General features: G+C 37.4%; 2 protein-coding genes across 3 annotated transcripts in view; one reads left to right on the top strand and one right to left on the bottom strand.

The window, feature by feature from the left end:
* Window positions 1–4,151: 4,151 nt before the first annotated feature.
* On the top strand, window positions 4,152–10,605 carry psmd6 (proteasome 26S subunit, non-ATPase 6). The gene is made up of 8 exons (XM_020661354.3): window positions 4,152–4,404; window positions 5,039–5,244; window positions 8,694–8,839; window positions 8,929–9,148; window positions 9,287–9,395; window positions 9,509–9,677; window positions 10,221–10,298; window positions 10,381–10,605. Exons 1-8 carry the CDS (start codon window positions 4,260–4,262, stop codon window positions 10,475–10,477), a joined length of 1,170 nt encoding a protein of 389 aa, XP_020517010.1. The 5' UTR covers window positions 4,152–4,259; the 3' UTR covers window positions 10,478–10,605.
* A 51-nt stretch (window positions 10,606–10,656) lies between these two features.
* The window catches only part of LOC109983403 (ataxin-7), a 33,592-nt gene continuing 29,784 nt past the window's right edge, over window positions 10,657–14,464 (bottom strand). For both annotated transcript variants that reach the window (XM_020633105.3, XM_020633104.3), the window contains exon 13: window positions 10,657–13,798. In XM_020633105.3, coding sequence (XP_020488761.2) covers window positions 13,781–13,798 — 18 coding nt within the window. In that variant the 3' untranslated portion in view covers window positions 10,657–13,780. The remainder of the gene's footprint in view (window positions 13,799–14,464) is intronic.

The following is a 14,464-nucleotide window of genomic DNA, read 5'->3' as shown; positions in this document are numbered from 1 at the left end:
GAGAGGCTGGACAGAGAGTGCAGCCCAACTTGAGCCGTTTTACTGTACTGGTATATGTAGCACTGACTTGTTTGGTGAAAAATAAACAGCATGTGTGTGTATCTGCAAATATTTCTGTGCATGTGAACAATCTGAAGAATTTTCTACAATTCAAACTATTTTAGTATTATGGCAAAGCATACTAAAGATGAAAGTGCTTTTCATTATGCCCAACAGTGTGTAGTTGGTTAGACAAAAATCTGGTAATATGAATGAAGTGTGTGCCATTTGGTGCAAAAGTTTGATTTTGATAATGATAGTTTTGGTTGCAGTGCTTCATTTTGCAGGATATCTGAGGTATTTTGCAGTTTGGGTGTGTGGTTTTGTGAATTGTGTTAAGTATTTAGATAAAACCAGCCTAGTTTGCAAAATTGAGTTTTAGCAATTGGTAGTACTGTGGAGTCTGAATGAATGATATTAACTCTTTCTACAGGGCTGACTGTAATACTGTATATCAGCATCCAATCAATATGTCGATATATGAATACTTTTAAATTCACAGAAAACAAGTCTTACGGTGCCTCATCAGATGTGGTTTCACTTTGTGGTCTCAACACAACATTTTTAGAAACTTTTAGCAATGCATCACAACAAGGTGTTTAACACTTGACTTGATCTATAAGTCATAAGTATGAGTCATAAACTCATTTCTTTTAGAAGGAAACTCTTCAGTAGGAAGTAATTTGCAGAGCTATATTTGTGCAAAAACACCCATAAAACTTTTACAGGGGTGAGTGTGTGTGTGTGTGTGTGTGTGTGTGTGTGTGTGTGTGCAGTGGGAGCAATTGTTTCTACTTTCGTGGCTATAGAAGCATACTGGTTGTATGTGCGATAACACACCATGTGTGTGTGTGTGTGTGTGTGTGTGTGTGTGTGTGTGTGTGTGTGTGTGTGTGTGTGTGTGTCTAAGATGTTAAGGACAAGGACTTCACAATGGTCCTGGTTAGATCCTCTCTGTTGACCTTCACTTGATCACCTTTTTTCTTCCATTAGGTCAAATAATACAAAATAACAATAGAACCATGCAGGTGTAATGATGCAGATGACATGCTAATAAAGAATTAAGGCAGAAATCTTGACATTATCACAGACTCATTTAAAGATTAGCATCACATTTTCTACTGTCTGAAACATAAGAGGGGCTAGATGAATATGTTCAAACAACACCCGTAAACACATTGGTATGGTGGATCAAAACACTGCAATGGACTATAAAAGAGCTTTAACTAAAAGGTCTTTGGATTAGCCAGCTGGTTCTACCAAAGGAGAAAACACATGTTGTATCCAAAGAACACAACCATAGAATGATATCCCAGATGGTATCAGAAAATCACTGAAACTGACTTATTTTAAGTGAAGCTAAAAACGTTTCACTTGCCAACCTTAAAACAAAAAACAACAACAACATTTTGTTTCCATTTCTTTAATTGCACGTTGCATTTTAGGAGTATTTGCTGAGGTATTCTATTTCAAAGTGTACTCTTCTTTACTTCTTTATCACTCAAGTCACCTGTATTTTTGTACTTTGTAAATCTTTTATGCCTCTTGTCTTTTTTATAACCCTGCAAAGTAAATACAATTGTCCCCATTTCGGAAATGTGCTAGACCAATAACGTTAGCCTGCCTTTCCTTATAAGATAAGATAAGATAAGATATACTTTATTCATCCCAGCAGGGAGCATACATATACATACATATCCCACCCATACAAAAAAACATGAGCCCACAATACAGTTTGATATATGATATATGTAATTAGTAATAATATAGTAATTTCATTATCACATTACATCACTAAAATGTCATAGACTGAACCATCAGCATGTGTGGGTCTGTATAATGTTGATATAAAGTCTGTACAATTCATTGTGAACTATAAAACTATCATAGGCCTTCCTCCCAGGGTAATGATAGCCTTTCCTTTAGGAATTCATTTCTTTTTCAAAAGGGTACCAATTTCAAATTCCATACTTTAATTTAATTTTAAACAGGTTTTAGGAGTGAAGGCGGTTAATAATAATAATAATTTATACTTTATTGATCCTGCGAGGGGAAATTCATTTTTACACTCTGTCTAGTTAACACACAAAAATAGGCAGAAATACATACACATGCACAAACAGGATCCTATGGACATGCTCTAATGGCAAGGTCTCAGAGTGAGGGAGCTGCCCACAGTGGGGGCTCCTGAACATTGCTCAAGGGCAGCTCAGCAGTGCTCAGGAAGGACTGGCACCTCTCCAGCTACCAGGCCAATTTCTGGACTTGGTCTGTGCCGGGACTTGAACTGGCAACCCTCCGATTCCCAACCCAAGTCCCTAAAGACCGAGCTACTACACTGATGGTAGTGATCACTATGTAGTATCATCCATCAGCAGTAACTCATCCAATTCATACACTGCCACTGAAGCAGCAGGAGCAATTCAGGGTTGAATGTCTTGCTGAAAGACACAACGGACATGTTGCTCAGCTGGGGATCGAACCCTCAACCTTCCACAACTGCCCTGAATGAAACTTTGAATATATTGAATGAAACTTTGAATATATAATAATAATAATAGAAGAATAATTTGGAATGTAGACTTGAAGATAATCAATTATTGGAACACTTTAACTGCTTAAGAGTAGTAATTTTCAACAAAACCTTGCTGAGTGCACTTTGTGCATCCAGCTTTTGGGAATTTGTTGTTGTCAGCTGAAATAACACTACAGACTTCCATTCAATATATTCAAAGTTTCATTCAATATATTATATTTCCTAAACGGCTTGCCATAAATGAGTGTACTGAATAAATATAGCTTTTCATTAATGAGTGTAGTGAATAAATGTAGCTTTTCATTAATAAGTGTATTGAATAAATGTAGCTTTTCATTAATGAGTGCATTGAATAAATGTAGCTTTTCATTAATGAGTGTATTGAATAAATATAGCTTTTCATTAATGAGTGTATTGAATAAATGTAGCTTTTCATTAATAAGTGCATTGAATAAATGTAGCTTTTCATTAATAAGTGCATTGAATAAATGTAGCTTTTCATTAATGAGTGCATTGAATAAATGTAGCTTTTCATTAATAAGTGCATTGAATAAATGTAGCTTTTCATTAATAAGTGCATTGAATAAATGTAGCTTTTCATTAATAAGTGCATTGAATAAATATAGCTTTTCATTAATAAGTGTATTGAATAAATGTAGCTTTTCATTAATAAGTGCATTGAATAAATGTAGCTTTTCATTAATAAGTGCATTGAATAAATGTAGCTTTTCATTAATAAGTGTATTGAATAAATGTAGCTTTTCATTAATAAGTGCATTGAATAAATGTAGCTTTTCATTAATAAGTGTATTGAATAAATGTAGCTTTTCATTAATAAGTGCATTGAATAAATGTAGCTTTTCATTAATAAGTGCATTGAATAAATGTAGCTTTTCATTAATAAGTGTATTGAATAAATATAGCTTTTCATTAATAAGTGTATTGAATAAATGTAGCTTTTCATTAATAAGTGCATTGAATAAATGTAGCTTTTCATTAATAAGTGCATTGAATAAATATAGCTTTTCATTAATAAGTGTATTGAATAAATGTAGCTTTTCATTAATAAGTGCATTGAATAAATGTAGCTTTTCATTAATAAGTGCATTGAATAAATATAGCTTTTCATTAATAAGTGTATTGAATAAATGTAGCTTTTCATTAATAAGTGCATTGAATAAATGTAGCTTTTCATTAATAAGTGCATTGAATAAATGTAGCTTTTCATTAATAAGTGTATTGAATAAATATAGCTTTTCATTAATAAGTGCATTGAATAAATGTAGCTTTTCATTAATAAGTGTATTGAATAAATGTAGCTTTTCATTAATGAGTGTATTGGATAGTAGCCTTTTATAGATAAAGCTCAATGTAGTAGGCCTATGATAGATAGCTTTGATTTTATAGTAGTGGTTTCAAACCAGTCAGTCAGTAGACTAGATACTTTGTCTATAACAAGGAGGCCAGCTGTGGTTTCACATGTGTCCAGCAGAGGGCAGTGAACATTGAATTGCTTGTTTAAATGTCAGGCTGATCACCGCTCTTTCCTCCCCTCGTTGACTGACGCTTTGGCGGAAACAACACTGTTCCGTGTTTTCCGTAGTCATCGTTGACGAGTAGTGGACTGTGTCTGCACAAAGAAAGACTTTAGTTACTATCTTTGTTACTGTACTTTTGGATAAAAATGCCGCTCGAGAATCTGGAGGAAGAGGGTCTGCCCAAGAACCCCGACCTGAGGATTGCACAGCTGAAGTTTCTGCTGACGATGGACGGTCACCGACAGGACGTGAAAGTGAAGACTGAGCTCATGGACGCTATCAAAGCTAACAGTGAGTTAGCATAAAACTGCACTCTGTAGCGGAGGCAGGACAAGATAAAAACGACTTAACTGTGTATACATACATGTTTTACTAGGTGCATAATTGTCTCTTAAATGCTGATGAGCTCCAATACATACTTTTAATCAAAACATAGCGACTATCTGGGGGGAATTAGCATCCTAGCTAAAAAAAATTTTTTTATAGCAAATGTCAGCTAGCCAACAAGCAACACATTGAAGGTATTTTTAAAGTTAGCTTGTAATGACATGTAGTTGAATGACTCATTTTACATTTTATTTTTATATTATTATTATTATTGTCGTTGAATGACTCATTTTACATTTATTTATATATTATTATTATTATTATTATTGTCGTTGAATGACTCATTTTACATTTATTTATATATTATTATTATTATTATTAATTAATTTATATATATTTTATATTTTTATTTATTTATATATATATTGTATTTATATATTTATATTATTATTTTTATGCATTTTATTTATATTATTTATTTAATTTTTTTTTGCAGAATAATGGGCTTTAAACCTCCTTGTGTGGCAAATATGAGAATTCAGTTCAGAGTTATCATTTGAACACACATGTTAGGTAACCCTTCTACCTCTTTCTGTAGACATGGCACCGTATTATGAGGGTTTGTGTAAGGATCTGAAGTGGCAGCAGGACAGTGACCTCCTGAGTAAAATGAAGAAGGCCAACGAGGAAGAGCTGAAGCGCCTGGATGATGTGCTGGAGGATGCAGAGAAGAACCTGGGAGAGAGCGAGATCCGAGACGCCATGATGGCCAGAGCCGAATATCTGATCAGAATTGGAGACAAGGTAACTCCTCCTCAGTCAGCACACACAACATTCAGTTAAGACCTGACCTCCAGTCTAAATATATTCTGTTAAGGGTCCCTCCTACCTGACTCCTGAGCAATGTAAACTGTCTGCCATTGCTGCACAGACACACACCTGAAACACGACTGCTCTAATATCTATCTTTGTACTGCAGTTACCTCCCAGCCAGAAAAACTCTAACCACCCAGCTGCTGTTTACTTCCCAGATTCACAGAAATAGGATTTAATTATGGCATCCCATAACCACATTTTTCATTGTAATGTAAAGGAACTATAGCGTAGTGAGGCGAAATGAGGCTTTGTGAAGCAATTGTATCGCAAATAGATTCATTACTCGAGGCCTCATTTAACACAGTGTACACTAGTGACACCTACTGGTCAAAACAATTTAGAGCTGCCAAATTATTATTGATCACATCACATGCCATTGCATTACTGACATGTTATAGCAAATTGTACTACTTCAACCAATAATGATTCACGTGATATTACTTTATAACATACCTTAGTTAATATAATCATATTATCATTCGGTGATCTTATTTTTTTATGATTTCCTATCAAGCTTATGAAACAACAATATATATATAAATCTATTGTTCAACAAGTTTGAGGACCAATGTTAACTACAAGTCCAGGAAAAAAGGAAGATTGAAAGAAAGATCCTTAAAGCACACCAAGCACTTCACCTTCAAATCAAAATAATAAGCCATCGATAATGAGCAGAGATAATGATGATAGTGACAGAAATAGTAACAACTAATGGAAGCGTTTCAGCATGGCAATACATGAAAGCTTTGTAGCATAATGGATGGCAGCGCCACTTACACATAGAGGCTCCGGTTCGGTTCCTGGAACCGCTAAACAAATGTTTTGTTTTAACGTTTACCTTATTGGGAGATGATAACTCAAAATGCTCCCAAACAGGAGACGTTTTCCTCTTTCTCGCAGGCTCCATTTCTCGAAAAAAATAGAACCAAAACTCCAACTCTCAACAACCAACTAACGCAAACTCACAAGGAGACATGACAAGTGGGTTTCGCTTCCTTTTATCCACAACCCGAAACACAAACAAATCAATGACGTAGTTCTACTCGAAGTGAGGCCTCGTTTGTCATCGATGACGCGCTTCTCTGAAAATGACACAAGCCTCGGTGTCAAACGTAACATCACTACTATAGCGTACTTAATATGGTTTATTGTTCCAGGATATTTAACATCATCGGGCAGAGGGACAGTAAGTTATAACTTTAAGCTAACACCGGGGCCTGTAGGCGCGTTTGATGAAGATTACAGCACATTCTGACTTGTAAAAAAATCAAGGGAATAAATTACATTTTCTAAACAACCTCAAAGGTACAATTAAATTATAATATTGTAAAAAAAAAGTATAGATTAAACAAATGTAACCTGAGAAATGTAATGAGCCTCGGCACTGTTAGTAACTAGTCAGTCTTAACAATATTACACATTTACAGTTAACTTTGGCTATACAATCGTAACAGCTGCATAGTTGTAACTTAGCCTAAATATTAACCAGAGTCACCAGTCTCTTGAACAGACTTTTTTTTTTTATGGCATTATGTAATCGAAAGTGTAAAAATTAAAGTTGGCCCTGGTTGGGTGTTTGATGTACTACTGTGCTGTTTTTTCTGTTTGTAACATTGGCAACGTGTCAATGTTACAAACAGAAAATCAATACCACCTTGAATCGGCTGTAGTGTTTGTTAAAATAGGTTCATGAAGAACGGATTAGACAGACATCAAAAGGAAACAGAAATAGCTTAATAATGATATTGACACCAGTTATACTCTCGAGTGAATTAAAAAAATAAAATGACAACGCTTTCACCAAGATTCTTGTTTCTGTTCCAAAGTGTACCACCTTTGTATAAAGCCAAAACTTGAAGGATTGGGATAACACTCTTAGAAAATGAATACAGGATGACAAAAAACCAAGGGTGATAAAAAAACTTGAAGGAACTGAAATCCAGTGAGGGGTTGGCATTACCAGGTCTCAGTAAGTATTTCTATGCTGCACAGATAAAATACTTAATGACGTGAAGCTAAAGAAATAAGCTCATTCCTGTCCTTTAGTTCAGTAATGTTAGGTAGAATAAACTACATAACTATTTTATCACAAACACTGTGAACATAACGGAAAAAGACACCTGAAATTAAAGGAGGTGCAAGCTTTCAGCGCTGGAGAAACTTGGGTGACAGTATTTACTTTAAAGGTAGAATATGCGATTCTTTGATCCAGCAGATGTCGCCCTTGAGCACCAGCATGAAACCAAAACAACTTGCGCTACATTGTTGTGTTAGCATGCTAATGCTAGCGCTCTTCATTTTACTCGTATCTTCACACTGCATGTAAATTTACCTGAAATGAGCGTGATCTAGAAACGCTTATGTGACCTTCAATTAAGCAGTGAGTACAGTATGTACTAGTCCCTCAATTAAACAACTTTTATACGAGAGGGGATGAGCCAGCCGGCCGTCCTGGCAATGTAAACAAACTGAAGATAGGACTCTGAAAACATCACAGACAGTGGGACTCGGGTGTTACACCCATGACTCACAGAGTTATTTTCAGAGGATATACTTGATTTATATTATATTTAAGTGTGAAAAATTGAATATTCTGCCTTTAACAGATCGCATGAATAGAGGTTTTTAAGTTTATCAAAGGGAACTTTCAAATTCATTAAAAAAACAAACCTTAGCTCTGAAACAAATAACAAAAAGGTGGCAAAAAAACTCAATCTCAAGATCTTATAAAATGTTCAAATATGAACTTTAAGAAGTCAAAGGTATGGAAAAGGGAACTCGGAATCTCACAGTACCGTATATGTCTAAGTGTAAATATGCACATGTACGTGCATGTATTTGTGCGCCAGTACCCATGATAAATAATCACCTGTAGAAAATTAAATGTGACACGTTGGTTATATTCATATTTCTTGGGTACATTTGTTTCCTTCTTTTGTTAATTTCAGTTACATTTTACACTTGTGTTGGTATAAACTGTCAATTGCCAACATCAAATGATTCTTGAAAAAATCTAATTTATAAAACAATCTTACCTACTGAGATTTTTCCACTTCAAATTCTGGAGAATTCTTTGATGGGAGTGAACATCAGTCTCATTTTAGCATAGTGATTAGCCTCCTTTTTGTACAGAGGCTATAGTTCTTCAAGCGAGACATCAGTTTCTAAATAAAGGCATCAAAAGTCCAATAAACCTAAAAACAAAAAAAAAGTATTGTTTAACTTACTTATATCACTTTAGATGCTGTTTATGTAGACCTTTTTTTTTTTTAAAATCTTTGGCAAGATTGACATAATGACATGTACTGCTCTGGCTAGCTGACCACCTAAAAATTCAACAATGGAAGATAAAAAGAAATTGTTTGTTGTGACCACAGGAGGGCGCCCTGACAGCCTTCAGGAAGACTTATGACAAGACGGTGGCTCTGGGTCACAGACTAGATATTGTCTTCTACCTGTTGAGGATCGGCCTCTTCTACATGGACAGTGACCTCATCACACGCAACTCAGAGAAAGCGAAAAGGTACAAATTCCTTGTTTTGAACGGTCTCCAATCTCCATCCACAAAGTCAGCAATCTGTTCAGCACTCATCCACCGCTCTGTGTCCACAGCCTCATTGAGGAGGGGGGAGACTGGGACCGGAGGAATCGTCTTAAGGTGTACCAGGGCCTGTACTGTGTGGCCATCAGGGATTTCAAACAAGCTGCTGAGCTCTTCCTCGACACAGTGTCCACCTTCACTTCTTATGAGCTCATGGACTACAAGACTTTTGTCACCTACACCGTCTACGTCTGTATGATCGCCCTCAAAAGGCCTGACCTCCGTGAAAAGGTAGACTCCAAAGAGAACGTCACATTTAACTTTATACTGTTCATGTACAAGATTTGTGATCTATCGTTATTAAGGTTATGAGTGTGGAAACCTGTTGAAGTGTGCAGTATTGCTCTAATGTTATGTGTTGTTCTTCAGGTAATAAAAGGAGCAGAGATCTTGGAGGTGCTTCACAGTCTGCCATCTGTCCGCCAGTATCTGTTCTCGCTGTATGAGTGCCGTTACTCTGTCTTCTTCCAGTCTCTGGGTGAGGAAAATGTTCTATTGTTGACGGCAAAAAGAAAAATAGGCACAAACTCTTTTTCTACGAACTTGTATGTAGTTCAATAACAAATGTGAGACTTGTTTTGTTTGCCACAGCCACAGTGGAGCAGGAGATGAAGAAGGACTGGCTCTTTGCGCCACACTACCGCTACTATGTGAGGGAGATGAGGATCCAGGCCTACAGCCAGCTGCTAGAGTCCTACCGCTCGCTCACCCTGGGCTACATGGCCGAGGCCTTTGGTGTCAGCACAGAGTTCATCGACCAGTAAGTGCCAGCAGACTCGTGTTCATATTAAACACCCTGGTGACATCAGAGAAATTAATCATCGACAGTAGTTGAACCTTTTTCCTCATGTACAACCTTCTGTCAGATAAAGATACATGTTGGATCAGTGTTGTTTCAGCACTTATTTCATCAATTAGGCTGAAAATCAACATCTGTTCTTGATAAAGTATGAGGGACTCGCTGAGAGCAAAACATACAAAATAACAGGTTTAACAAATAGTTAGAGATGACCTGAATAGTTCCCAGCATGCCCGCTTCTCTCCTCAAACACATTACAATCACTGACTCACTGTAAAACTATTATTTTAAATAAAGCTTCCTGGGATCATTAGTGTCAACATTTTAGGGTGCTTAAATTTTGACTTTATTAATATTTGAGAACTTAAACACTAGTGGTATTAAACCTCTAACTCCCTCCCATTTACAGTTTATTTGTAAGTGTACAAAGAATAGGCTTTAAGCTTAAGAGCATTGTTTAGTTTTTTTGTGCTTTACTGATCAAAATCTCCTTTCCTTCCTCAGGGAACTGTCCAGATTCATAGCTGCCGGCCGTCTCCACTGTAAAATTGACAAAGTGAATGAGATAGTGGAAACAAATAGGTAATATCACTGCTCAATACTTCCAAAAATGAGTCATTAATCCCAGGCAGGATGATAAACATCTTCCTGTTTTTCTTTTCAGACCTGACAGCAAAAACTGGCAGTACCAGGAAACCATCAAGAAGGGCGACTTGCTGCTCAATAGAGTCCAGAAGCTGTCAAGAGTTATCAACATGTAACGACTGCGGCCATGTTTTCTCGTCACAGCAACGGGTCTTTCATCTTAGTTCTTGGTATACCTGATCCTGTAGTTTGTCTGATAAAGCAACTCTTCTAATGTGTATATAATAAAATTTGTTTAACTGTTTGGATGCCGTTTCTCTCGACTGTTTATTGAAGGAACAAGGCCGACACGTCATTTCATATAAATAGCAGTATAAATTATTTTATTTACAGAAACTTGTTACAAAACAAATATACTATACAATCTTTTTTCTTTAAATATTAATTCTAACCTATGTTTTGTTCATGAATTACATAGCAGCCAATACATAAGTCCAGCTGAAAATGATTCTGATAATGGATACAAAAGAAACCTATACACACTTGTACATAGTATGAATGGTGGATTTCTGTTTTCCTCCCAAACACGAGCTGTATTCTTTCTTTCACATTCCAAGTCTATGGTGCTAATCATTCAAACATCCTCACAAGGTTTCTGTTCACATGAAACGGTTGCAGGATATCCGTTGAGTTTGAGGGTAAACAAAAACACTTGATTGAAGTTTATGTTGTGTACAAATATCCCAGTAAACCAGGGGAGGCCTTAGGCCATACACTGAGGCTGACAATAGATCTTGACGTCTTGTCTGGAAAACTTGGATAACCCCCCCCGTCTCCCCCCCCCCCCCCCCCCCCCAACCCAAATGAAGAAAAAAACACACAATACTAAAGTCTTTCATAACGGGCAGCTGACAAGCTCAGGTTTTTACCACATTTAGGGTTCATAGGCAGATTTAAAAGCAAACTCCTAAACACATTGAACATTCAAGTAAGGTAAAACAACCCAAAGAATACTGTCCTCAAACAGTCAGGGTGAAACTAATTTAGGCACTTTCTTAATTTGATATTTCTTTTCAAAGCTGTGATTCAAATTGTATGTTTGGCAACAATAACACAAACAGGCGGACTGTTTGAAGTGTTCCTCTTATTTGCAATGATTGCTGAAGCCCCTTCTACATTTCTATAGAACACAAATGTTTCAATCATGAAATGAGATTCAGGTTTCCAAAGTGTGTGACTGAGGAGTCCCATGGAAACTAGCTAGACAAAGAGCAGCTTCAAGCCTACAGGACATTTCTAAATCACAGACTATATTGGGTCATAATGTAGCTTTTTGTTGTGTTGATTCAGAGGCAACATAAAACGTCTTGTAAAAGCACATGTGATTGAGACCTTGAAACGTGAATAAAGGTTTCCTTTGTCAGACCGACACATGCTACAGTGGCAACACTTTTTCCTCTAAAGGTTTTCAGTACACGATTCATGAGACGCTTCACCTTCTACATATCGGTGTATTGCATTATATAGACTTGGCAGTGAACCACTCTTGACTTTCCATCTTTTTTTTCTTTTTCCTTTTACTAAATAAATAATGACTTTTTTAAAATCTGTACCAAATATTCAGCTTGTACGAAAAATGCCTTTGCAAAAATACATATTTCTCTATGTACAATTGTTAACAAAATATGTATTCTCAAATAGGGAGACTTCAATACGTGTTTGATACATAGGCTAGAAGATATAAGCTAAATGATGCTTTAAAAAAAAAAAAAATCAACTCCACTTCTTACTATCTGACATCAGTGAAGCTTTCATACAGAAAACGTTGTTGCCAAAAGTTGAAATATGTCCCGTGAAGCCATCTCTATGAATCTTGCACCATAAAACCCACACAAGACCTCTCAAAAGAAGCAAACGTCCCAGTGAGATGGGCAAGTATTGCCTGATTTAAGACTCCATTTTGACAAAGGAATAGAGTAAAAATGCCTGGCCATGTTCTGCAACAAATGTTTTCTGAACACACACACACATAACTTAGTGTTTTGGTGAGGCATCCAACGTTTTAACATCCAGAGCTGGGGTAGTGGTTACACACAGGAGGGACAATCGAAACCACAGAAGACAGGTGACGTGCATAAAGTTTGCTCCAGTTAAGACGTACCATACCTGATTCCCTACGTAGGAAAAAAAAAAAAAATTACAATTCACATCTGCCCACAGCTGCTGTGCGCGTTCATACAGCTGTGCGGGGTAAAAAGTAGGTCATTTGTGGCTAATAATACGGTTTGCACAGATTTTTCTTCATATCCACACAGGCAATGCAACATCACCGCTTCATGAGCATGATGCCCACCTTTTAGTTGAAAAAAAAAAAAAGAAAGTAGTTGGCAAAGCTGGTAGCAGCTGTTGGCTAGCTCTGAAGACAACTGAGCAGTGCCTGTGGAGAAAGTAGTTCTTTAGTGCTGTTCACAGTTGAGGGTAGGTCTACTGTTGCTGTCATTTTGCACAATGGAAAGATTCAGAAAATTAACAGGTGTCCTAAAGACCAAGCTGACAAAAGATTCAATCGAATGGGCACATCAGGCGTCCTATTCACATTTGAAAGCTCAACTCTCTCCACCACGCCTACAAAGACTCTTTGTAGTTCAGTGTAAAAAGCTCATAAGAAATCATATAAAGGTAACACTTGCATAATTATTCTGGATAATAAAACCAGACCAGATCGTCCTAAGGGGCTTCTCTGAGGCTCCTGCGTGTGACCCGAGGTTTCTCAACATGTCACCAGAGAGTTGAACCAAAAGAAAGTGAAACAACAAGGTGATTGTGTGTTGTTTAAGGTGTTGAAAGTAACAGTTTGCTGCTCCTCCTGCAATCCAATCCAAGGCTTCTGAGATCAGGCGCTGGGGGTGTAATTAAGTCGGAAATTCCAGTAGTCCAGCAGAATTTGACATGACGAAAATACTTTAACACGCACACACATTCACACAGTCATTCTTACAAATGCAGAGGAGATCAGCATGTTGCCTTCCTAGTTGCTCAGAGTTGTGACGGCTTGTTGCTGCAGCCCTTAACCTGAACCCAATGAGCAAGAGACCCATTGCTGTTGCTAATGTTCCTCCTTCCTCGAACCAGACCGGAAGACCTCTCAGAGAACAGGGGTGACACTTGCATGGGGGGGTCCTTGACAAGCTCATTAGAACCCCTGGCACTCCACGCATTCCCCAAACGGTACCACTTCCCCTCTCTTACACAAACACACACACTCACACATACACACACATGGCTTTGGGAGAAATAGTAAGGACCACATTGACTTCACTGGGCAGTCCAGATCATCTCCACCCTGAGGATTGTGGGAAGCTGAGAGTAATGTGGGTTTGACTTAAGAAGGCCTCGTGCAGTCAGGAGCAGTTAGTGGGCTGCTCCGGACTATTCCCTGTCCGCCTACCGCTTCTATACCCAGAAGCCGGACACCACTGTCAGGGACGAGCCTTTGGCTGAGAAACAGGAAGGATAAAAAAACAAAGGTTAAATAATCTGTCTGTATGGCAGTTGATAAATTCGGCTTACAGTCAGTAAAGGTAACACACGATTTCAATGGTGCTCATCATGCTTCAAGTTTCCCTCAAAGAGAAAATGTGACTTTAATGAACAAATGTTTATAAGAAGTCTATGAGAGGTGAAAAATAAGCAAAGACAAAGTCTCATCACAAGTTGTCAGAGCCTAAAGTGAAATCCTAAAGTTGTTGGCAAACCCAAAAGGTATGCTTTTCCAGTTAAAATATAATAAGATACGGGTGAGCTCATATAGTAAAATGCTCGAGGGTTCACACGGGGCCTTCAGTATGTGGGCCTGCTGTATTGGCCATGTGTAATATTGTTAGAAACGTCACATTAGTGCAGACTGAATGAGTGAGAAAAGGGACGGATCAAGTCCTATCATAGCATAAACTGTTGTTCCAAGTCTAGAAGACAAATTGTTTAATGATGTGGTTAAACTAAAATGAGAATATGGATCAATGAGCGCAAAAAACAAAAACAAATCTTCTATCAGTCGACTATATGCAAAATCTTCGGGAACAGATTCGACTGTGTAAATCTGTCGTCGGCGACAGGGCTAAAAGAAGGAAAGCGGAATAATTCTCGACACTGAGAAGCCGTAA

The sequence above is a fragment of the Labrus bergylta genome, chromosome 5, assembly GCF_963930695.1.
Source record: "Labrus bergylta chromosome 5, fLabBer1.1, whole genome shotgun sequence".
NCBI classification, from domain to species: Eukaryota; Metazoa; Chordata; class Actinopteri; order Labriformes; family Labridae; genus Labrus; species Labrus bergylta.
Note: the sequence above shows the minus strand (reverse complement) of the source record. Positions and strands in the feature narration are given on the sequence as shown.

Excerpts from the sequence above, each read along its gene's own strand:
- psmd6 (XM_020661354.3), top strand. The coding sequence starts at position 4,260 with ATGCCGCTCGAGAATCTGGAGGAAGAGGGTCTGCCCAAGAACCCCGAC. Across the intron at positions 4,405-5,038 it reads GGACGCTATCAAAGCTAACA|ACATGGCACCGTATTATGAG; the intron begins GTGAGTTAGCAT and ends CTCTTTCTGTAG. Across the intron at positions 10,299-10,380 it reads GAGATAGTGGAAACAAATAG|ACCTGACAGCAAAAACTGGC; the intron begins GTAATATCACTG and ends TTTTCTTTTCAG.